At 34.5% G+C, this 23,700-nt stretch overlaps 1 protein-coding gene across 5 annotated transcripts; it reads left to right on the plus strand.

Moving 5' to 3' along the window:
* Positions 1–23,312, plus strand: osmr (oncostatin M receptor). 5 transcript variants are annotated; one of them, XM_067405747.1, is made up of 18 exons: positions 1–45; positions 2,051–2,270; positions 2,405–2,550; positions 2,638–2,788; positions 4,819–5,082; positions 5,989–6,118; positions 6,874–7,028; positions 7,310–7,443; positions 7,867–8,017; positions 10,575–10,651; positions 10,792–10,996; positions 11,068–11,250; positions 13,008–13,106; positions 13,260–13,418; positions 14,346–14,498; positions 15,325–15,406; positions 15,494–15,557; positions 17,592–23,312. In XM_067405747.1, the coding sequence occupies exons 2-18, from the start codon at positions 2,168–2,170 to the stop codon at positions 17,931–17,933; spliced, it is 2,598 nt and encodes an 865-aa protein (XP_067261848.1). In that variant the 5' UTR covers positions 1–45; positions 2,051–2,167; the 3' UTR covers positions 17,934–23,312. The 5 variants fall into 5 exon arrangements, with proteins under 5 accessions (XP_067261848.1, XP_067261853.1, XP_067261851.1 ...); XM_067405752.1 differs by having other exon boundaries at positions 20,037–23,312; XM_067405750.1 differs by having other exon boundaries at positions 11,071–11,250.
* Positions 23,313–23,700: the final 388 nt, after the last annotated feature.

Consider the following 23,700-nt stretch of genomic DNA (forward strand, 5'->3'; position numbering starts at 1 on the left):
TGGAGATGGGACGGACCATGGTGAAAGCGTGGGCGGCTTCGTGACGTGGGTGAAGAACCGGTGAACAAACACCAACATTTTCGACTGACCAGAACATTTACTATTACCACAGCTTGTACTTATAAAACAGAAATATTTTTTTAGGTCTAACAAAAATAAACGAGGTAAAATAAAAACAGGTATATGTTTTTGTTTGTTTATTTGTTTATTTAATAGAAAGGGACCAGTTAAAAGAAAAGAAAGAAAAGATTGTAATTGGATGGGAAAAAATTTCAAAATGAACAAAAACAAATGTAGGCATATAAATTAGCTACACATTTATAATATAGTAAATATTTATTAAATATATGTTATTGTTAAATATATTAATGTTTATATATAGCCATAATATTATCTAAATATTATAAATAGTAACATCCGAATCTTGATATAAACATTCAGAGATTGTTTTCTGTCTTTTTGTTGACAGTATTTATTCAACACTTATAGAGTTTTTGGGGTCTTTTTAGACCCCAAATGACATTTGCTAAAAAAAAAAAAAAAAAAAAGTTCTCTTTGTCCAAATGACATGAACCTTTGTACTGTTGTTAACACTTTCTAGATCTACAAATATAATCAATATTTTGTTGAATAGGTTTTTATACAAAAACAGCTTTTTATGTAAAATTCACTTTATAAAAGACTCACATTTCTAAATTTCATTCATGGGGATAACATTGATAATTTGACATGGTTTAGTGTAAGATTTTTGCCCATCCTTTTTGCAAATCACTTTTACCAGTAGATGCTGCAGAGCTCCACTATTTGCTATGTGTTATTTGACTAACTGAAAGTTTTTCATAAGTTTTTTTGTTTTTGTTTTTTCAGTTGGATTCATATCTAAATATTATGAAATCACAATTATGACAATGAAAATTACTTTTAGAATTTTTTTGTCCTGAAAAAAAACAAAAATACAATTTCAAAAATGTTGATTTTGAGGATGAATTTTATCGATTTTCTATGGGGTCTTATAATGTAACAAAATTGAAAAACTGATTTTTTATTATTACAAAAAATACTAAACTTTGACAAAAAAAGCAGCTTTTATTGTTATAATTGTGATTTCATAATATTTAGATATGAATCCAACTGAAAAATACTTGCGAAAAGATTTAATTCAGTCACTCAAATAGCAAATAGTGGAGCTCTGCAGCATCTACTGGTACACATGTTTAAAAAAAAAAAAAAAAACATTTGGTTACAAAATTACATTTTGTTGCCTGAGGTCTGTGGAGACCTCAAAGACCCTGAGTGTACTTTCCAAATGAAGACTGCACATGGGTTAAGAGTGCATAATGTTGATCATGTTTTGGTTATAATTATGTTATGATCAGTCATGGGTGTAAATAATTACTAAGTAATCTAATTACTGTAATTGAATTTTCCCTTGAAAAAGTAAATTATGGGATTACTCTTAATTCTTCTGTAATTTAAGTACAATTACTTCTGATGTAATTGCATTAAATACTGTACAGACTATAGAAGAGTTCTATATAAAACAATACTGTATTTAACACCAAAACATAATGCTACAATACGTTTTTAATGTATCCTCCATTTAAATTCTTTGGTCAATTCAGTTTTATATTATTTATTTGAAAGAATTAAAAGTGCAGTTTTGTGTCTATCTAGGTTGATATGGGATTTAGAAGGCAATTAGTAGTAAGTAATCCAATACTTTCTAGAGAGTAATTAGTACAGTAATTAATTAAAATATTGAAGATGTAAGTAACCCAACACTGGTTATGATACAAAATATGGTGTCAGAATTTTTGTTAAAAAGCTTGCCTTTTAAAAGCATTTCTATCCTGTAGATGGAGCTCTGTGCTTATATAACAAAAGTTTGATTAAACTTAATGATTTTTAGAATAACAAGCATGACGCATATGTTTTATCATCAGTGTACCTTTCTCCAACTTCCATTACAAATTTTTTTTTTTTTTGAACCTGTATGTAATTAAAAATAACACCAGAGCATATATTTCATCTTGACTTCATGACTCTGCAGGCAATAAATCTATGTCTGGTGGCATTATTTCTTTAACCTCAAACGGAAGGCAGCAGTAGGAGGAGAACTTTAACGGTTCATAACACCACCTACACTTCGACAGAATCACATAGCAGAATGCTGAAGGAGTTTACATCTACAAAAATGATGTTCTTTTGGACAAAGATGCTTTTAATTTTCATCCTGTTTGAAAATGCTGAAGGCTGGAATTCTTCTCCAGGTCAGATATAAATCAGGATCAGTTTTGCTTCTATACTCAAATTCATTGGTCACACTTTGCACTGTTCTTTTTTTGTAATGTATAAGTGCATTTCTCCTAGAGATTTACTATATCTATAAATAATTTTACCACAGATACTGTGCCGAACATTATTAAACTTCAGGCTTTGGACATGTGGAGGCTGGAGATGGCGTGGACTATGAATCAGAAAGAAGAACACATAAATCAAACGTATGAAATACAAGTTGGACGCTCAACAAACATGGATATTGTCGACAGTGTGCGTGAAACATATCATTCCTCAGCTCCTATCACATTATGATCTGATTTTTGTGTTTTGCACTAATTGTTTACTATCTATTTACAGATGAATGTAAGCAGAGGACCACTGGACACAGTTCACACAATGGTTTGGACCTCACAGCTCCCGCTGAACTGTGTAGATCACTCTGTCAGAATAAGACTTATCTCTGATGCTTCACCATCCAGCTCTTGGAGTTTATGGAAAACTATCTATGGTAGGCATTTAAAGTTCATTTCAAGTGCATGATCAAGAAGATCTCCATAAAAATGTAGTGGGGTCAAAAAGTCTAGGACAACAATGCAAATATAAGATCTGCTGTCAATTACGCAAAAGAGACACAAACCAAATATTGAGACATTCGCACATTCATTTCATTTTTCTATTCAACTTCTCAGTGAAATTGCATATTCTAAAAACCATCAAGACCAAACCAGAAGACTGAGATATTTGGATCCCACTGTATATATATTTCTTATTCCATCCATATTTTTATTCCACAAACTATAGAAAACACAAATATATTTTTTTTATAAATTATATATATTTCTTCTGTATATATTAAATTAGTATATATCATATTGGAAGGCTCTCTGACATAAAGGTCACCATGAAATCAAAATGGAAATTCTTTATTATAGTATTTATTACAAATTACAGTATTTATTATAAATTATTTATCTGTGCACATCATTATTTTATTTATTTAATTCATGTGTCCTCATAATCTTGGGGGTGAGAAAATGATATAAGCATTTGATCTTCCTCTGCTGCTCTTTCACATTTATGAGATTATTCCTTGTGGCATTTTCTCTGTAAAGTATCATTGTACACAAATGTTTTAAGTGGATGTTTACTGGACTAAGTTGGTCTGGTATAGTTGTTGAGGCTGGTTGACCAACATGCTCTCAGAAGTGCACACTCATCAGTGACAGTTGAGAGGCACATAACAGGCATGTTCAAAGTCAGGACAGTCATGGGTTAAAAGAGGAAGTTAAAGGGATGGTTCATCCAAAAATTAAAATTCTGTCATCATTTACTCACCCTCATGTCGTTTTTGAAGACTTTTGTTCATCTTCGGAACACAGATGATGATGTTTTTGATGAAATCGGAGAGCTTTCTGTCCCTCCATAGACAGTTATGCAACTACCGCTTTGACGTTTCAAAAAGCTCATAAAGAGATTGTTAAACTAATCGATATGAATTGAACAGTTTAGTCCAAATATTCTGAAGACACACGATTGCTTTAACAGATTTAATTTAGGCTTTTATTTACATACATTGATCAGTGAACATAAACAGAATCGCAGTTGAACCTGCTTGAATTGCAAGAACAAACCTCATTGGTTCTTGCTGAAGCTCAAACGTGCTGCGTAACACGAGAATGAACCTCATTGGTTCTTGCTGAAGCTCAAACGTGCTGCGTAACACGAGAATGAACCTCATTGGTTCTTGATGAAGCTCAAACGTGCTGCGTAACACGAGAATGAACCTCATTGGTTCTTGATGTAGCTCAAACATGCTGCGTAACACGAGAATGAACCTCATTGGTTCTTGATGAAGCTCAAACGTGCTGCGTAACACGAGAATGAACCTCATTGGTTCTTGATGAAACTCAAACGTGCTGCGTAACACGAGAATGAACCTCATTGGTTCTTGATGAAGCTCAAACGTGCTGCGTAACACGAGAATGAACCTCATTGGTTCTTGATGAAGCTCAAACGTGCTGCGTAACACGAGAATGAACCTCATTGGTTCTTGATGTAGCTCAAACGTGCTGCGTAACACGAGAATGAACCTCATTGGTTCTTGATGAAACTCAAACGTGCTGCGTAACACGAGAATGAACCTCATTGGTTCTTGATGTAGCTCAAACGTGCTGCGTAACACGAGAATGAACCTCATTGGTTCTTGATGAAGCTCAAACGTGCTGCGTAACACGAGAATGAACCTCATTGGTTCTTGATGAAGCTCAAACGTGCTGCGTAACACGAGAATGAACCTCATTGGTTCTTGATGAAACTCAAACGTGCTGCGTAACACGAGAATGAACCTCATTGGTTCTTGATGAAGCTCAAATGTAAAAATGTAAATAAAAAAACACCATAGCAATGCCTTGACAACAAATTACATGGCCATAGCATTGTGACGACAATTTCTGAACATGCAAACATTGTTTAAATTTGTGGAGTGGCTGGAATGTTCTATAAACATATTGATCTATATATTTACTAATTTTCTTGCAGGGGAGATGAACTTGGCCCACAATAATGAGCCAATGATGTTCCCAGATGAACAGGTGTTACGGGAGGGCTCCACGGTGATGTTCTGCTGCATTTTTCCCACAGAGACAAACATCACCTCTATGTACTTCAGCAACACTGAATACGAAGTCATCAACATAAGCCCACAGGTCAAAGCCATTAGAGTGGAAAACATCAAAGCCACAAATCTATACGGTGTCAACTTCTACTGCAGGAAGAACAATGTAGTTGTAAATTATTTCACCTGTGAGTACTTGAGTTCAATTGTCCAACACAATTTTCAAATGGCCCAATATACAGTATAGGCAGTAATTATGACAAATATGCTAGTAGATCCTAACTTTTTTTAAAATTATTTATTACGTTTTTATTATTTATTACGTAGTCATATTATTTATAACTACTTAATTCGCCTCAGTATATTACGGAGCCCCTAAAGGGACATAGAGGAGAAAATTATTTGTCAATGCTTTTGCGTTCTCTTGCCAACATGTTTTTCAATTAAAAAAAAAAAAGAAAGAAATATTTAACTTTTTTTTTCATTATATATTTTTGGCACTGTAATTAAGTTATATTGTTTTAATGAATGAGAAAACAATATGATGAGATGAGAAAAAACATTATATGCTTTTTGTTTTTGTGTTCTCTCGCAAATGTTTTGCACTCCCCCAAGAAACTTTCTCTGGGGAACAAAACATTTTGAGAGCGAACGCAAAAGCTTAAAACAAAAAAGCTAATTTCCTCCCAACTCATATTTCCAACTCATCACCATGCCCTTTAGGGGCTCCATAAAAAATTACTGTAAATATATATATAATTATATAAGTCCTTAGGCCCCTTTGCAAGTTTGATATGATATGATGCTTTCTGAACATCACTGCATTAGATAATAACATATAAAACCAAATGGTTTTTAAGAAAGACAGCACAAGCACACTTTTGAAAGAAATATTTTTCCACTAAATGAAATATAAAAATATTTAAGGCCGAAGATGACTGAAACATTGAAACAAGCTGCTTTGAAACAAAGTTTTGTGAAAAGCGCTATACAAAAATAAAAGCAACAGTAATCCATTACAAACTGAAACATTTTCTTCTAAGCATGATGGGAGATTTATGATTAGATTTTAATTTCTGCTAAACCTTGTTCAGTTCCTCCTGATAAACCTCAGGACTTCAGATGTGAGACCAAAGACATGCAAAACATCAACTGCTCATGGAAAATACGCAGAGATACTGACCTACAGGTTCCGCTGAGAAGGAAGTACACATTACTAATCAGGTTAGTCTGATTTTATCACCACTAAAGATCACAGTGTTTTATCTCTTTTCTTGCAAGGTTATCTGGTGATTTCCAGGGGAAATTAATCAGTAGCATAATATTTCAAAACATAACTGAAACACCTGCCAAATAAGGCTTTAAAAAACAACATGCAAAAGACAGAAAAGAGAAAATAGACACATTACAAGACATTTATTTATGAATATTAATCAGTGTTCTTAATGGGATAATGCACCCACAAATGGAAATTCTGACATCATTAACTCACCCTCATGTCATTCCAAATGTCATTGGTACTCTTACAAATGAAGGTTTCAAAGGGATTTTTTTGGCAGTGATGCCACTGAAGAACCATTTTTGGCTCCCCAAAGAACCTTTCAGTGAACCATTATTTTCCGAACATTTTAATAATCTAAAGAACTTTTTTCCACTATAAAGAACCTTTTCTGCAATGGAAAAGTTCTTTGAATGCTAAAAGTTCTTAATGGAACCATTAATGCCAATAAAGAACCTTTACTTTTAAGAGTGCATTTCTTCAACATATTAGTTTGAAGAGTGTTTGAGGTCCAAACAACACTGAACCCCATTGACTTTCATTTTAAGGATGGATCAAAATCTTCTTTTGCGTTCATAAGAGAGTCATACAGGTTGAGTTTTTGATCCCTTTAACTGTGTTCACCAGGGCCAAATTCACACTTATTTTAGTTTTGACTCATTACGATTTGAATAAAACTGCATTTTCTCTTTGTGTTCAGTGACTCCAGGGCTGTCGGCTGTAATACTGAATCAAATCCTACATCCTGCAGATTTGAAGTCATCCCACAGCAGATCAACTACAACATCACCTTACTCGTGACAAACAGTTTGGGGCAAGAGAGCGAGACCTACATATTCAATATCACAGAGAGAGGTGAATATGGACCATTTCAAGTGAAGACTAAAATTCATACAGCAGAGTTTGAAGCACTGAGAGATCATGTAGCTCAGTGATGTGAACAAGCTTAAAGATAAACAAAAGGTTGTTAAAAATTGTTAAAAAAAAGTTAAAAACTCACATGAACTATCACCATTGTACCTCAGGTTGCAGAGGGAGTGAGCTTATAAGAAGTGAATTTCGCATTGCTTTGAGAGGGAATAATGAAAACATTTTTGGAGATCTCTTAATTTCTTAACCATTCAATCTCGCATTAGTTTTTCCAGTCCCTGAGCGTCTTGACGTGACTGCAGGTGTGTTGGATTCAGTGGTGGTCTTACAGCTGAATGGGAGATTCAAAGGACTTCTTTTGGTTTGCCAGATTGAACTTGAACCAGGGGGGACAATACAGGTAATGCATCACATTAAAGGGATAGTTCACCAAAAAAATGAAAATTCTATCATCATTTACTCACCCTCATGTCGTTCCAAAAATCGTTCATCTTAAGAACACAAATGGAGATATTTTTAATGAAATCTGAGAGAGTTCTGTCTATTCACCCAAAACTCTGATGCATTCAAAAAGAGATCCATATGAATTGTGCAACATTTTTGGGTGAACTATCACTTTAAGGTGTTTTTTTCCTGTTGCACAACATGTTTTTGTTTCATGTTTCCAAATAATGTTGTGGCCTCTGAAATACGACTAGAATAAGTTTCACAAGCTCTATGAATCTCTCATGAAAACTCTCGCCACATCAGATAAACTAAATGAACTTATCAGAAATGCTGAGGCATGTCCTGTGTTTGAGTGCGTGTTGTTGTTGTCTTACAGGAATTAGATAAGAATGGATCTGACTCAATGCAGCATTACACATTTAGACTACAGCACCTGAAGCCCAGCACGCAGTACTCCACTAGGGGGCGCTGTGCAGTACAGGGGAATGCCTGGGGCCAATGGACACCACAAAGGCTATTCAACACAGGCAAGGAAAAATGATCACAAATAATATATTGTTTTCGCACTGGGATCCACGGAATATTTCATACATATGTATATATATATATATATATATATATATATATATATATATATTATATATATATATATATATATATATATATATATATGGGGGCATAACATGACAGGTGAAGTGAATAACACTGATTATCTCTTCATCACGGCACCTGTTAGTGGGTGGGATATATTAGGCAGCAAGTGAACATTTTGTCCTCAAAGTTGATGTGTTAGAAGCAGGAAAAATGGGCAAGCATTGGATTTGAGCGAGTTTGACAAGGGCCAAATTGTGATGGCTAGACGACTGGGTCAGAGCATCTCCAAAACTGCAGCTCTTGTGGGGCGTTCCCAGTCTGCAGTGGTCAGTATCTATCAAAAGTGGTCCAAGGAAGGAACGGTGGTGAAGCGGCGACAGGGTCATGGGCGGCCAAGGTTCATTGATGCACATGGGGAGCGAAGGCTGGCCCGTGTGGTCCAATCCAACAGACGAGCTACTATAGAAGTTAATGTGTCAGAATATACAGTGCATCACAGTTTGTTGCGTATGGGGCTGTATAGCCACAGACCAGAAAATGAGGGCAGATGCTGATTCTTGAAGAACAGCCTCTCTGGTATTAGATGCCTTGCTGTTAGCACCTCCTGCAGTAAAACGCCTGTAAACTAAGTTTTATTTTTATTTTATTTTGCTTTGTTTTTATACTTAGTACTTTGTATGTGAATTAGTTAACCTGGCTATAACCAATAAAACTATATTACTTATAAGTTAAAGAAGTTCGGGGACATTCTAAAACGCTTAATGTGAAAAAGGCTTAACGTGGCTTAATATACTAAGACAGTGTTTTTAACAGACCAAACTTACTAAATATCATTATAATAAAGTATACTATATGCAAAAAAAATCATATGAGCCCAAAATATGATCTTAACACGTTTTTGCACATAGCATACTTTATTATAATGATATTTAGTAAGTTTGATCTGTTAAAATCACTGTCTTAGTACATTAAGCCACGTTAAGCCTTTTCTTATAACTGTTTTCTTTGGGAGAAAAAAGCTTAACGTGTTATAAAACGTGTTAAGATCATATTTTGGGCTCATCTGATTTTTTGCACATAGTTTACTTTTATTATAATGATATTTAGTAAGTTTGGTCTGTTAAAATCACTGTCTTAGTACATTAAGCCACGTTAAGCCTTTTCTTATAACGGTTTTCTATGGGAGAAAAAAGCTTAACGTGTTATAAAACGCGTTAAGATCATATTTTGGGCTCATCTGATTTTTTGCACATAGTTTACTTTTATTATAATGATATTTAGTAAGTTTGATCTGTTAAAATCACTGTCTTAGTACATTAAGCCACGTTAAGCCTTTTCTTATAACGGTTTTCTTTGGGAGAAAAAAGCTTAACGTGTTATAAAACGTGTTAAGATCATATTTTGGGCTCATATGATTTTTTTTGCACATAGTATACTTTATTATAATGATATTTAGTAAGTTTGATCTGTTAAAATCACTGTCTTAGTACATTAAGCCACGTTAAGCCTTTTCTTATAACGGTTTTCTTTGGGAGAAAAAAGCTTAACGTGTTATAAAACGTGTTAAGATCATATTTTGGGCTCATCTGATTTTTTGCACATAGTTTACTTTTATTATAATGATATTTAGTAAGTTTGGTCTGTTAAAATCACTGTCTTAGTACATTAAGCCACGTTAAGCCTTTTTCACGTTAAGCGTTTTAGAATGTCCCAGAAGTTCGCCCTCCAGAAAGTCTGATTTCTAAACTGAGCTGAACAGACCACAAGAAGTCTTCTGAGACCTATTTTGTGAGTGTAAGATTTTCAAATACTTATGAATTAGGACAGATTCGACTTACTGGTAACACTTTATTTTACAGTGCCCTAGTTGCATGTTACTACATGTACTTACTCTAGTAATAACAGTAAATTATGCATAGTTACAAGTAACTAACCCTAAACCAAACCCAATCCTAACCGTAACTCTAAAGTTATTTGAGTAATTATAATGTAACTACGGCACTGTAAAATAAAGTATAACTGACTTACTTTACCTAACCTGAGAATAATTCAAATAAGGTAGAAGGTATAAAAAAATTAGCACCATAAAACATTTTATTTTTGTTTAAATAAACTCTTTTGCAAGAGAATCATCATATTTGGGGATTTGTTATCAGAAAGTTTGATTTGAAAAACCTCGATCTAAGTAATACTGTATATGCTTGACTATTTCTATTGCTCACACTGAAGGTTAGACATTTTCCAAAAATGTAATACTTAGATATTTGGCACATAATTCACCCCACACTGTTTGTGTTACAGACATCAATGATCCCTCACAATAACATCAGAAAATCAAAGATTAATGCCTTAAAATGCACAGCAACACACTAAGAACACCTTAACAACCGAATAGCAATGCTGTAGCAACCACTCACAACACCATAGCACTGTGGCAGTGAATTCTGCACAACGAGAAAATGCAAAAATGTATGTTATTTTGTTCTGCAGAGCTTCTAGTGACTGTGGATTTGTGGAGACGAATCAGGGACGTTCCCAATCGCACCGTCACACTTGTGTGGAAAACTGTAAGTTTACATATTCAACATTATTCAGACTTTTCACCATGCATGGTACTTTATATCATGTTTGGTACATTTTTTTTTTTTTTGCACTAAAAAAATATTTATACAAGCAATCTGTGTTAACACAGTTCACTCTTCCTCAGGTCAGCAGTGACTCAGAGTCATATATTAAAGCTTATGAAGTGTGTGTGAGCAACAGCAATCCACAGAGAAGCGTGTGCATGAATGTCACGCAGACGAATGTGGAACTACCCTTAGATATCCATAAGTGTGACATCACCGTGAGGGCCGTCACTCAGTCTGGCTTATCTATCCCATCCCACATCACTATTCCTTCAGCATACACAGGTGACAAGCTTAATGCTCAATGTTAAAGGCGCTTCTGTATAACATGAGATAACAGACTGCTGTTACTGCAGCAGAAATACTGAAGAAGAAGAGGATTATAGGGAATGAAAAGGGATTTCAGCTCACCTGGACGAGGGACTCTGCCGCCACATGTGATTACATCGTAGAGTGGTGCATGCTGGGTAGTGCGCCCCCCTGCAACTTGGAGTGGAGAAAAGTCCCAGCTAATCAGACCTCCTTAAACATGAAAGCAGGTATAAAACTGTACATACAAGTAACATCAAAATAAAATAGTACGGTTAATGTGTTTCTAGATATGTGACAGTATTACTGTATACTGTTCTAAAACATAGTGAGCCTAAGCAGCATTTTATGCTTTTTCATAATTATGCTTTTGCATTTTTTAAATGTTTTACACACAATTCCTAGCCGAAAACTACACTGTAAAAAAAATTATAATGATTTTAATGGTAAAAGACTGTAAAAATGTTTGTGCTTTGTGTTTTTTGGTGGTTGTCAGTATATTATAAAGGTGCGAAACAGATTTTAGCACTTCTGTAGGCTGGTATATTAACATTATTAGCCTTGCCAAGTTTAAGTTGAAGCACAAAAATTAATAATACTGAAATAAAAACAAAGATAAAATTAAAATATTAGAAAGAACTAATAAAAATGACAAAAGCACTAAAGCTAAAGTGTAATGAAAAATGAAAATATAAACATAAAAGCTCATTCAAATTATTAAAAAAACAAATCATTATCTAATTATATTTCAGCATAAACAACATAATTGATAGACGGGTAATGAACATAATCTAGTTACCATTTAGAATTAATTTATGGCTGAAATGTTGCAGGTATATGTAACAATTAAAGTATGTATCATATATATTGGTACTGAATATTGTATATTAACAGTATATTGTTGTTAAGTTCAATCTGTAAAACCAAAATGTTGCTACTATATTTTTTACAGTGTAGATATAAAAATGCCCATGGATTTTTAAAGGAACACTCCACTTTTTTTTGAAAATAGGCTCATTTTCCATCTCCCCTAGAGTTAAACAGTTGAGTTTTACCGTTTTCGAATCTATTCAGCCGATCTCCGGTTCTGGCGGTACCACTTTTAGCATAGCTTAGCATAGTTCATTGAATCTGATTAGACCGTTAGCATCGCGCTTAAAAATGACCAAAGAGTTTTGATATTTTTCCTATTTAAAACTTGACCCTTCTGTAGTTAAATCGTGTACTAAGACCGATGGAAAATAAAAAGTTGCGATTTTCTAGGCTGATATGGCTAGGGACTATACTATCATTCAGGCGTAATAATCAAGGAACTTTGCTGCCGTTCCATGGCTGCAGCAATGCAATGATATTTGCAACCAAGGAGACGTTTGTGAGAGACGCTGCATAATATCATTGCACCTGCTGCAGCCATGATACGGCAGCAAAGTTCCTTGATTATTACGCCGGAATGAGAGTATAGTCCCTAGCCATATCAGCCTAGAAAATCACAACTTTTCATTTTATGTCGGTCTTAGTACACGATTTAACTACAGAAGAGTCAAGTTTTAAATGGGAAAAATATCAAAACTCTTTGGTCATTTTTAAGCGCGATGCAATCAGATTCAATGAACTATGCTAAAAGTGGTACCGCCAGAACCGGAGATCGGCTGAATGGATTCGAAAACGGTAAAACTCAACTGTTTAACTCTAGGGGAGTTGGAAAATGAGCCTATTTTCAAAAAAAGTGGAGTGTTCCTTTAAGATTTGATTAATATACATGACTGTGCCAGTTCTAGAAACCACACTTTTCAAATTAGCTATCCCGTATATCCTGGTTCTACAAGGAAAACAAAGAAACAGTTGTTGAGGGGGTGAATACAGTTTTTGATTTTTATTTGTTTATTTTTATGCTTGTTTTGTCTTATTTTAAATCATTTTAAGTTATCTTTAGAAATTTTGAATTGTTTAAAATCAATGTAAACATTTTTATTTATTTTTTTCACAGGTTTTAAAGCAGGAGTTCAATACACATTTACAGTCTACAAATGTAATGCCGAGGGACACCGACCTCATGAGAAACAGATCGGATACTTAAAAGAACAGGGTAAGAGTGCACACACACACTTTACCTGCAATATATCTATAGAGCAAAAAACAGGTGCATCAAAATGACATCTTCAATTTGAGAAATTTGGAAATCAACCATTTTCACATCTGCATTGTGCAATATAACACATAGTATTTTTGTGTTCTGAAGAGCCCACACAGTACCCTACACTGGACTCTAACCCAAACATAACTTGGTCATCTGTAAACCTGAAATGGAGTTTCAATGAGGAGGATCCGAGCCACACTGGATTCATCACAGGATATGTGATTAAGGTACAAGAAGAATCAGAGGCCGGCTCCGATCTCAGTAAGTGTTACATTGCCCTTAAATCAGAATGAAAATATATCCAATAAAGTTTCTGTAACCTGTAGCTCCTTCACCCTGTAAAACCGGACAAGAAATATTTTTTTTATTTTTATTTTATTTTTTTATGAAACTCTATGAAAATCTTTTTATGAAAATCTAAAAAAACAAGAGTTTGTATATGTGTTTTTTGTTTTGTATCAAATTTGACACATCAGGCTTTCATGGCTCATAAATAGTGAGAATATGGAGCTCTTACTCGCGGAGGAAAAAAAAAACACTGAGCAAAAATGAAATTCTGATAGCTTGTAATGTAAATCAATGAGATCCTTATAACAGTATAACAGACAACTTGCATAAAATGCAGTTGTCACTCTATATCTCCCAATAATATGTCTGTGTAAGATGATATTTAAATGGTAGGTTTTATGATCAAAGCTCAGTGATGATTAAGAGATGAATAAATCAAAAAGCCTGATGGATCATATTTGATATTCACGTTTTGACATGACATTTCTAAATGATGTATGGATAATCATGTTGCTTCAGTTCAAAAAAGTTTATCTTGAAATATTATTAATAATATAAGTTATATTTACAACTATTTTATACAAAATCAGTAATGATTTCACAGTAAAAAGACACGTGAACACTCGACCTGAAGGAGGATGTTTTTACAATTATACTAAAAGGCATTTTACTTGCTTAAAACCTCTAAACTATCAGATGATTGTACAACAAGTTTTTCAGCAAAGTTTTGATCATGTTGATAATTTAGAGTACAGAAATTGATGCTTTATAGGATTAAATAGCTATTTTTTTTTTTTAATTGAATAGCATTTTATTCGTGCATTATATTACTAACCTGTTCATTACACTCCCCTCGCTACTGTAGTAAATCACATGCATCCATCCTGTTTGTTCTGGCAGATTCAATCACACTGTTCATGGACGATCCTCACAGCAAGTCTTTCACAGTCAGCAGTCTCGAGGAGGACCGGCCGTACACATTTCACCTGGCAGCATGTACGATCGCAGGCTGTGGACCGGAGACCACCGCCACCTTCAGAACCAGAAGGAACTGTGAGTCCAGATACTGATTCAAACACTAGAAGATCACATTCACACTAACAGAAATGCTTACTTTCTTCTGTGGAACATAAAAGATGATATTAATACATCTTGCTGCTGTAATATTTTTACAGCATTTATTAATTTAGGTTCATGTTGATTTATAAATATGCTAATTTTAGTTTATATAGCTTAAAAAAAGGAGGAAGTTGTTTCTGCTCACCAAGGCTGCATTTATTTGATACAAAATACAGTAAAAACTATAATATTGTGAAATATTATTCCAATTTAAAACAACTGAGTTCCATTTTAATATATTTTAAAATGTAATATATTCCTGTGATTTAAAGCTGAATTTTCAGCATCATTACTCCAGTCTTCAGTGTCACATGATCCTTCAGAAATCATTCTAATTTGCTGCTCAAGAAACCTTTCTGATTAATATCAATGTTTATTATTATCAGTTGTGCTGATTCATATTTTTGTGATTTTTTTTCTCTCAGGATTCTTTGATGAATAGAAAGTTCAAAAGAACAGCACTTATTTTAAATAGAAATCTTTTGTAAAATCTTACAATAATTATAATAGAGAAGACAGAAAAGCACAGGATGCTGATAACATCTTTCTAAATAAAATATTAAATCAATATTAATTCAATATTTGACAAATGTTATACAAAAGCAAAGTTACAAAATTACTTTAACTTTTGAAGTGTAAATAGCTCCATAGAAATGATTTCAATACAAAATGTATATTCACAGTGAATATTACCTATATTTTGTGTGGACAGGCCATTATAATGTTGAACTATAATAGGAGATAACATTTCTCTCCACAGATTACCTGCTGATGGCCAAGATTTCGATTCCTCTCCTGGTTTTGGTTGGTTGTTGCGTTTGCCTGTGGTCACACAGAAGCATGTAAGTCTTATAAATGACCTGTGAGATGATGGACTGCAGTTCGTATCTGTGACATTCTGATGAGATCTTCTTTCTAACCATTTCCAGGCTAAGGTTTCCGTTCGGCTTTCTGCACCTAAAAGCACTGGACCTGGATGAAGATCTTTATGAAGTAATTCATAACATTGATGCTGTACAATACTGTAACTGCAGTGCCTCTATTCATTTTGACAGCATAAACCAGCCTCAGTTAGTTTGATGGTCTTTTATGGTATCTTAGCCTGGCCATGCTTGTTTTTTTGTTTGTTTGTTTTTTGGCTGGTTTTACACTGCATTCCAAATTATTATTCAAGTGACATATCAGTAAGATTTCAGTACAATAAACATTCAGATTTTAGTTTTTCTAAGAAAAGGGTTGTTTGTTTATTTATCCATGTCTTTTTAGATAACTGGTATCTTAGAAAAAAAATTATTTGCCAGGTCTATGGAAACCCTACTTAGAGGTTGTTCCACATTATTAAGCAAGTCACAGTTCTCATGCAATATGGGGAGGAAGAAAGATCTTTCTGAAGATGAAAAGCATGAAATGGTGCAATTTTGTGCAAAAGGCATGAAAACAACTAATATTGTGTGACAACTGAATGGAGATTATCAAATTATCATAAGATTTGTGAGTGATTTAGAGCACAGCAGAAATCGGTCAGATAATTTATTAACAGCTTATTAATGAAAGAAAAATTAAAATACAATTTAAATAATAATTGTATTAAAAGGGCAGCTATAAAAAAAACATTAGAGCATCCATTGTAGTACGGCATTAGTCAGTGAATAAAACGATTTAAAAATTAGTCTTCATGTATTTCTAAACCCACTGTAAATGTTTCTCTATGTTAGGGTGTGGTTAGTGGTGTCTAAAATGCACCTTTACGCACAATTGCCAGCCTGCATGGAGAGCTTCTTGAGACTCCAGAGGCACCAGCAGCTTCAAATACCCGTTTGCTGCTCAACAATGGCCTTTTTTTTTTTATAGCTGCCCTTTTAATACAATTCATTTTTTTGACAGGTACTTTCATTAATAAGCCTTTATTCTGCTGTGCTCTAAATCACTCAAAAATCTTATGATAATTTGATAATCTTCATTCAGTTTCACACATTAGCTGTTTTCATGCCTTTTGCACAACATTGCACCATTTCATGCTTTTCATCTTCAGAAAGATCTTTCTTCCTCCCCATATTGCATGAGAACTGTGACTTGCTTAATAATGTGGAACAACCTCTAAGTAGTGTTTCCAAAGACCTGTCAAATTATTTTGTCTGAGATTGATACCAGTTATCTAAAAAGACATGGATAAATAAACAAAACAAACATTTTCTTAGAAAAACTAAAATCTGAATGTTTATTCTACTGAAATCTTACTGATATGTCACTTGCATAATAATTTGGAACGTAGTGTTCTATTGTTTTCAAAAACTCGCACTTTGAAACCCGATTTCAAAAGTTTGTGTTTTCAAGCCCCCAAAATGCTGTTTCGTGTAAGTTAAGCTTATCCTCTTGTTAAGTCGTGACGTAAGCAACGCCGTTTCCGGGTCCAAGCCTCGACTCGTTTCACTTGAGATGTCGATGGCCGTTTATGATCGCTATTTATTTGTATTAAACATTTAACATTTTAAAAAGTTAAACATTTAAAATACTTACAGTCTCTGTGCTCACAGCATCACAGACAACAATATTTTAACGATTTATAAAAGATGAATCACTGTCTGGTCATCTGGAATTTTGGTATGGAGATAAAGGTTATGATTATAATTCTTTGGTAGTATTACACCACACCGTGTGTGTATATTTGCACCGTTTGTTGTTTTCTTGTGGTATGAGATAGAGCGCTTGGAGCCGGAAGCGCTGCCGCATGACGTCAGACTTGACTGAATAGATAACAGTAAGACTAACATATTCATACTAAAACTTACATTTTGATTTCATGGGGACTTTAAGAGTGTACAGCTCACAGTGCATTAACTAATGTTAACAAATACAACTTTGTATTTTAAAAAAACATTAGTAAATGTAAAACTTAACATCAAGACTATAAAAATGCTTTAGAAGTAGGCTGCTGTTCATTGTTAGTTCATGTTAACTAATGTGGTAAAGTTTTACCCAAATGTTTTACCCAGTATTTTTTCGACTTCTTTTTCTGTTCTTTTCAAGGCGAGTGAAAAGATCCATTCTCTGAGGATAGAGGACTGCACATGGTGTGACGTCGAGATTTTAGACACGCCACCCACCGCGGCAGAGAAAACATGGTTGGCGAGCGCAGAGGATCTGAGTCGTTCGTTCATTAGACCTAAAGTCGTGCAGCCCTCTTTCCTAACGCCATCCTGCCATCTCACAGCAGACATATGTGCAGCCACAGGTCTCACAAACTTGACTTACATGTCCTCTGTGCAGCAAGACGTGTCTTCAGAGGTGCTGGAGACCCCTGAGACAAAAGCCACAAAACAAGGGTCTCAGTTCTTTTCAAGTGATTATGTCACTTCTGTTGCCACATAAGTCATGAAAACTCAGTTATGTGATATTTTATACACACCAAAGTAAGAAAGCCAGCACTGTTGATCTTATCACAAAAATGTTCAGTAAGATCATGACATCAGGGCCCCTCTTCCTTCTGCAAAACAGCCTTTACTGCCAAGAAGTGTTGTGAAATGCCGTTTTGCAATATTTGACCCTTGAGATTTTGTAAGGTACTTTAACTTTGTTTTGCATGTTTTGGTAGACCTTTCTGGTCAAAAAGTGTAAATGTTCTCTCTTGAGAGAATGGGCGTTATGGGTAAAGGCCTTTGCACACTGAGTCCGAAATTTTCACATGCGTTTTTTCGTATTCGCAATCCTAAAAATTCGTCACGCACAGAGACCTTGCACACTGAGTCCGATGCGTATTAATGAATGCGTTGAAAAAAATACAAAATGAAGTCTTCAAGCAGCAGTGAGCACGATTAGTTGTCTCCTCTCTTCTTGAAAAGAGAAAAAGAGGAAATATAGCTGCGAGCAACGATGACGGGCCCAAGCCCGGTGGCACCGCCACCCCGGTGGCTTTAGGGCAACTGTGCACAGCGGGCAAAGGACTATGTCAAATTCACTCCACATTTACTGCACTACAAGGTGGCAATATAGAGCCCCTCCTCCGTGCCCGTTTTCAAAGGACTACATGTGCCATGTTTTAACATTATTCTGATGAAGTTTGAAGCAAATCGGGTAAAAATAAGAGGGTGATCTCAAAGCATGCTGAAATTGACACTTTCTACTGCCAGTTGGTGGCGCTATGACTTTGAATCACAATAGTCACATCCATGTGATCAGCCTTGTACAATGAACACAGAGCCGAAGAGTCATCAAAATCAATTAATGTATGCAGAAGTCCTAACACTTTGTTTCCCTTTTCGTGCCATAAATTCGTTGCCTCGCCACGGCCAAACCGTTTGAGATATTCAAAATCCGTTTGCAATTAAACAACTTCAAACTTTTTTAACTTGGTGCTAATACATTGCTGTAAATTGTATAAACCCTGTAGGAGTAGTAGTATAAAATTCATAGCCTGTTTTTTTCAAAAAAATTAACATTCAAACCAAAATAGCTGACTTCCTGTTGGTCGGAGCTAATGAATGTAAATTAGAAAATTGTCCGGCTTGATGAAAACAATATGTTTACCGAGTTTGGTGACTGTAGGAAAAACTAACCCCCCCACTTTTGTCAAAAGGTGGCGCTACTGAGCCCCTCTACCACGCCCATTTCTATGGCTTTGTCCATGTCTACTGGTTGACAATATTGATGTGTGTGTTGAGTTTCATGCCATTTGAAGCATGTTAAAAGCCTCAAAAACACTCAAGAATATTATTATGATGTATTATAATATATAATTTTCAGGTGTTTTTGAGCATGTTAAGGCCCCCAAAAAGCCCCGGAAGACGGAAAAAAATAAAAAAAAATAAAAAATAATCCTTAGAAGATCAAGAGGGCCCTTCGCCATTTCATTAGCTTTGGCCCTAAATATTGGGTCCATTCAATCCCGAGATTGCATAGAGAGAAAGGAGAATTCACCTCATCAAGGAGCTGCAGGATTATCCGAGCGTTTCAAAGATTACTTCAGGATGTCAGTGGCTCTGTTTGATGCTTTACTACTGGCACAATCTGTCTTTATATTCGGTCTCTTTGTATTCCTCACGTTGTTTGTCATTCAGTGCTGCTGTTTTGTGCTGTAGACGACGTGGATCAACTTGTCAGATGGCATTCTGGATTTTTGGGTTCGCGTACGGTGGCTCTGAATTGTCAAAACGTCTCTCAAAATGCGTGCCACGGATGCGAAAAACGCAGAAAATTGAACCTGATCAGTGTGCAAACGCGATTGACATAACGGGAGGTCGAATTTATTTTTTAACATGCGAAAGTTTCGCATGCGAATTTCGGACTCAGTGTGCAATGACCTTACCACTTTAGAATTAGGTTAACATTATTTAATGCATTATGTTTCATGAACTAACAATGAATGTCTCTTTATGCTTATCATGAAAATAGAAATAGAGTAAAAACAGTAATATTGTGAAATATAATTACTAGTGCTGTCAACGTTAACGCATGTGATTTTTTTCCATTTTGAAGGTGCAGTCACACTGCACTTTTCATTTGGCAATTCGCTGTGTTCCAAAGTTCAAATTTGGTGAACTCTGACCTGCGAATTCGCATCACCTGAAGATGTGCGACCAGTAGAAGATTGATTCGTCACGGCATGACCTCTTGGCTGAATTAAAAGAATGATAGTTTTTGCATTAATGTTGATTATTAATTTTGTATATTTTTTTTGTTGTTGTATATTTTTTACATTTTGAATGTTGAATTCATGTTTATAAAAAAGATGTAGATTGTGGTCATATCATGATCGTTGCCGCATCCGATGAAATTTCGCACATTTACCCCTGGTTTCACAGACAAGGCTTAAGCTAGTCATAGACTATAAATGCATGTTTGAGCTGTCTGAGAAAGCAACTTGCTTTCTTCTTAAAATATGTCAGAGCCATTATTTTGTCAGTAATGTTTTTTTCTAGGGTATGTTTATAAAAGCTACTTCAATACCCTAATTGAAATAAGGCCTAATCCTGACTTAAACCGGGTGCACACTGCGATTTATAATAGTCCTTTACGATTCGAAACAAAAGATTTGCAAAGCTCAGAAGCTTCATCAAGCAGTGTTTTGAAATTGGCCATCACTAGATATTGTTGCAAAGTCATTATTTAGTTTTTTTTGGCGCACAAAAAGTATTCTCATCGCTTTATAATATTAAGGTTGAACCACTGTAGTCACATGACCCGTTTTAAATATGTTTTTAGTACCTTTATGGACCTCGAGAGGTTCAGTGGCATTGCTCTCAATGGAGGCCTCACTGAGCCATCGGATTTCATCAAGAATATCTTAATTTGTGATCTGAAGATGAACAAAGGTTTTACAGGTGTAGAACGACATGACAGAATTTTCATTTTTGGGTGAACTAACCCTTTAATGTTAATCAAAGAACAAAGGTAACAGAAAATTACTCACTGCTCTTGACTAAAGAAGTTTTGTAGCTTTAATAAGGATTAATCTATATTTAATTTATAATTTATGCACAACAATTTACAATTTCTGTATATTTCCTACCTGTTAGACGTCATTCTAATATTCTGATTTGAAACATTTCTTATTATCAATGTTGAAAACAGTTGTAGTGCTTAATATTTTTGATACATTTTTAGGGTTCTATGATGAATAGAAAGAACAGTATTTCAAGCAGAAATCTTTTGTAACATTGTAAATGTCTTTTACTGTCAATTTTGATCAATTTAATGCATCCTTGCTGAATAAAAGCATATGTTTAAAAAAAAAAAAAAAAAAACTCTCTGACCTCCAAACTTTTACACAGTAGAGTGTAGAAATTAACCAGGATTAATAAATGTTGTTTAATGCAGATAATAATGCTGTTCAAATGCATTGTTCATGATGCATGAACTAATGTTATTATTTCTGGTAAAAAAAAATACTGCTTGGCAATTGACTATACTGTACATTCTGCCAAACATCTTGTACTAATATACATATTAGATATAATCTAGTACTAATATACACCTACAGAACTACAGAAGAGGTAAAATGCCTCCACATACTTAACATGCGCTCAAACGACACAGATGCACTCCATGAGTTTTCCTCTTTAATTATACATCCCTTTGATAAGACTAAGATTTTTCCAGAGCTGAAAGTGCCCAAAAACACACTGTACACACTTTACAAGGGAAACCACAATTCAGGCAAAAACAAAAACAACTCCTTTAAATTACACCGTCTTTTGCAATGTCATCTTTTAGGAAAAATATAAATATATATTTTTTTCATTACTTTTCTGTCTCACGCCACTATGGTACAGATCCATAGCACAGGCAGATGCCAAAGCCATGGCACACTCTCTTCAGCCAATCAAATCGCAGTCAGTTGAAGGCAGTAGCAGCAGCGCCGAGACACGACGTGGATGTGACGGTACACGCATATTAACAAAAGGTCTTGCAGTTAATAAATAAGCAACTGGATTTGTCTCAATTCAACATGCAATCTAAACATCATTTTGGGAGAACAGGAAAGATGGATCCATTCAGTGCTTTGTGTGAACATCAGGAACACGTCGAGAACATCAATAAGAAAGACAAATGTAAAAACTGCGGCTTACTACGAGGCTACTACAAAATTGGTCAAACATTTGAATAGCTCTGTCTGTGCCAGTGTTTTAACACGTCAAACAGTTCAGTGCAGGTTTGGTTTGCTCAGAGTTGAAGTGATAAATCAGGTGCACGTTCAAAGGAAACACACTGGGATTCGATGCATTTAAAAGGTGAAACGTGAAGGGAAACGCTACCAGCATATAGACAACACATCAAGCTAATACTTATACTCTTCCTAAAGCAGTGCTTTGGCAGCTTAAAGGAATATTCCTGGTTCGACACTTTCACGTATCGCATTTGGTGGCATTTTGTCGATTACACCAGAAAATCATTTTGACTAGTCCATCAGTATAGTATTTATCTGTTTTTAGGATTATTACTTTGCATTGACATTGATATGACAATTAAGCACTTTTTGCTTCCAGAAAAAAAAAAAAAAAAAAATCTTAAGGAAATTCCCACATTTTATATATATATATATATATATTATTTTTATTTTATTTTTTTAAATCAGCACCAAGGCATTACAATAAATACTACTAATATGTATTTTACAAATATTTTTTTGTCACATTACAATCCTGAAAATTTGGAAGGGAAATGTGCTTAAAAAAAAAAAAAAAAAAAACAAGAAAAAATAAAAGTTTATTTTACATAAAGAAAATGAAGCCTGTTTTAAGGACTATTATTTTGTATTGCGACAATTAAGCACATTTTGCTTCCAGAAAGATTTAAATCCCATTGAAAATTCCTGTAATACATTTTTTATTTTTTTTTCAAATTAAATCAGCATCAAGTCAGTACAAAAACACTACTGTGATGTGTATAAATATTTTACCAATTAAGTTGTCGCCACATTACAGTTGTGAATTTGGAAGGGAAATGTGCTTAATTGTCATATTTCAGAATGCAAAAACAAGCAAACAAAAAATAAAAAGTACATATTTTACATAAAGTAAATTAAACCCGTTTAGGACTATTAATTTGCACTATGACATTATTGTCATGACAATTAAACACATTTTGCTCCCCCCAAAAATCTAATCCTATTGAAATTTCCATTATTCTTAAGTGATTTTCATATATGTAATATAAAGTTGTTTTTTTTAATTGAATTAAATCAACAGCAAAGCAGTACAACTACTACAATGATGTGCATAGATATTTTACAATTTTCTTTTTTTTTTTTTTCACATCACAATCAGAATTTGTAAAGAAGATGTGCTTAATTGTCTAACAAAAAACATTAGTGGTCCTAAAATGGCCTAAAAGTGTGAAATATCATACAGGCATGACAAGAGATTGACCAGTTTGTACAAAAACACTTATAATGGAAGTCAATGTAGCTGAACTGTTCACACAGTCAAAAAGATTTACTGTTGTAATCAACATTATGCCAAAGATCTGGTGCATCGCACAAATCTTGTACTGAACTCAGAATATTCCTTCAAAGGTACTTGATGATCACTTTTATTAAATGTATGGCAATTAAACTATACCATGCATGATTATGTTTATCTGGTTTCAGAGTCAAACTAACCGCCACCGTATCACCGATCACCATCAGATCAGACCAAAG

This window comes from Chanodichthys erythropterus, chromosome 13, assembly GCF_024489055.1.
Source record: "Chanodichthys erythropterus isolate Z2021 chromosome 13, ASM2448905v1, whole genome shotgun sequence".
NCBI lineage: Eukaryota > Metazoa > Chordata > Actinopteri > Cypriniformes > Xenocyprididae > Chanodichthys > Chanodichthys erythropterus.